The sequence below is a fragment of the Bombina bombina genome, chromosome 7, assembly GCF_027579735.1.
Source record: "Bombina bombina isolate aBomBom1 chromosome 7, aBomBom1.pri, whole genome shotgun sequence".
In the NCBI taxonomy this organism is placed as follows: domain Eukaryota; kingdom Metazoa; phylum Chordata; class Amphibia; order Anura; family Bombinatoridae; genus Bombina; species Bombina bombina.
The window spans coordinates 39,112,512-39,115,011 of NC_069505.1; the positions used below are offsets into that span (position 1 = coordinate 39,112,512).

The 2,500-nt window shown below is 42.5% G+C and overlaps 1 protein-coding gene across 1 annotated transcript in view; it reads left to right on the top strand.

Moving 5' to 3' along the window:
- CCDC88B (coiled-coil domain containing 88B) overlaps window positions 1-2,500 on the top strand; it is a 217,907-nt gene that overhangs the window by 200,927 nt on the left and 14,480 nt on the right. The window contains exon 20 of the mRNA XM_053720050.1: window positions 1,111-1,317. Coding sequence (XP_053576025.1) covers window positions 1,111-1,317 — 207 coding nt within the window. The remainder of the gene's footprint in view (window positions 1-1,110; window positions 1,318-2,500) is intronic.

Below are 2,500 nucleotides of genomic sequence, written 5' to 3' on the forward strand. Positions count from 1 at the left end.
GTCAGACAAGCAGTTATCAATCAGGAGAGCAGTCTGTAGCACATAATATCACAAGTCAGTTGTAATATCAGGTTCAGGCAAGTGGTTATCAAACAGGAGATCCACCTGTAGCATATAATATCACAAGGCAGTTGTAGGGTCAGGGTCAGGCAAGTGGTAAGAAAGCAGGAGATCAGTCTATAGCATAAAATATCACAAGTCAGTTGTAGGGTCAGACAAGCAGTTATCAATCAGGAGAGCCATCTGTAGCATATAATATCACAAGTCAGTTGTAGGGTCAGTTTCAGGCAAGTGGTCAACAATTAGGAGAGCAGTTTGTAGCATATAATATCACAAGTCAGTGGCAGGGTCAGACAAGTGGTTATCAAGCAGTAGAGTAGTCTGTAGCATATAGTATCACAAGTCAGTTGTAATGTCATGTTCAGGCAAGTGGTCAGCAATTAAGAGAGCAGTTTGTAGAAAATAATATTACAAGTCAATGACAGGGTCAGGCAAGTGGTTATCAAGCATTAGAGTAGTCTGTAGCATATAATATCACGAGTCAGTGGCAGTCTAAGGCAAGCGGTTATCAATCAGGAGAGCAGTCTGTAGCATATAATATCACAAGTCAGTTGTAGGGTAAGGTTCAGGGAAGTGTTCAGCAATCAGGAGAGCAGTCTATAGCATATAATATTACAAGTCAGTGGCAGGGTCAGGAAAGTGGTTGTCAAACAGAATAGCAGTCTATAGCATATAATATTACAAGTCAGTGGCAAGGTCAGGCAAGTGGTTGTTAAGCAGTCTGTAGCAATATAATATCAGAGGGCTGTTGCAGGGTCAGATTCAGGCAAGTTGCAAGCAAGCAGGAGAGCACACAAGCAGAAAACACTCAGGGACATTTAAACCAAGACAAATACTCAGGCAAAGAAGAGACCATAATATTGCCAGTCTGCGGCACGACCCATCAACAATCTCGATCGTGACACAAGGGCTCAAAACCCAAGCCTTTCCAAAACTGTAGCCGCAATCACTGTAGAACAAGTGATTGCAAACATGTCCTTGTGATGACTGTTATTTACTTGTCCTTTGTAATCTCACGCATAGAGCCTGTATGTTCCCTTTCTTTGGCAGGTTCAGTAGTCCTCAGGCGCAGTAAAAGCTCTGTTGGAACTCCAAGTTCACCTCAGCAAGGCTCACTTCCTCGGTCTCACCGTACCAAGTTAAGCTCCACTCTACGGTCCAGTGAATCATTCAGTGGCCGAGATACCAGCCCTAGGGAGAAATTTCGACTGAGGCGTAGGGGTCTTATGCAGGGCAGTGATGGAGAGGAACCTGTAGGTAAGAGAATAGCACTGAAGGTGAAAACAAAGTAGCCTATAGGAACAAAGTAATAGCCAGGGAAGGTGAGAAAGCTCTTGGAGGAGCCAAAAGTCAAACCAAACAACAACCCCCAAGGAGCCAGCTGGTGATTTAAAGGCAAGAGGAGCTTAAAGTGGGATTTAAGAAAAATAAGTGAAGGGAGGGGGGCCATCAAGGCAGGACCCTGAATATAAGAAGACAATTTGTAGATGAGGATTAGGGGAACTGGAAGGTAAATATAGGTGAGAGAGATATTATGTATATAAGCCTAATGATTTTGTTACGAGGGAAGGCAGAGATCCTCCTTGGCTCCTCCCATTAGGAAACACTGTAACATTGCAACAGACACTGAACATTGCACACACAAATATTATAGAGCAACATTTAATCATGTTGAATCTTTTTGTCTGAAAATATTTGAATTGAAACAAAATATAATATATAAGTGCCTATCAGCCAATGAGCATTTGCAGGAAGTGCCTATCAGCCAATGAGCATTTGCAGGAAGTGCCTATTAGCCAATGAGCACTTGCAGGAAGTATCTATCAGCCAATGAGCATTAGCAGGAATCACACAACTGATACTGTTGTATTTGGTGTCTGTAGAGGGGCCAATTCCCCACCCCCAGATTTTTTCTGACCAGAATTTTGGTAGCAGGCTACATTGTTCCTTATGTAGTGCTGCAGCTTTGTCTTATCCTGCAAACACATTGCTATGGGATACACATACACCCCCCCCCCCCCACACACACACACACATGATGATTGTACTTTATGTGTACCGGCCTGTGCCATTTTACAATTTAACACTTCCACACACAAGGGATTAAAATCCCCTTTACATAGGGTGCCAACCCCTCTGCAATGACAAAAAACTGCCCAGAAGGAGCCTGCAGGGTATTGCATGTGATATTACTCCTTTAGGTTTAGTATTGTATTTGAAGAGCAGACCTGCTTATATTAACTCTCTCTGTACAAAAGGTAATTATATGCTGTAGTTACAGTAAGCAAACCAGATATTTCAATGGCAGGAATAAACCTAAAGGACCAATACATGCAATATTGGGCAACTGGTGTATCAAGTCACTGGGAACATATTAAGGGGTGCAGTGTCCCTTTAAGATAAATTATTTGTTCTGGAGTTTTCAAATGGAAAGCAATGT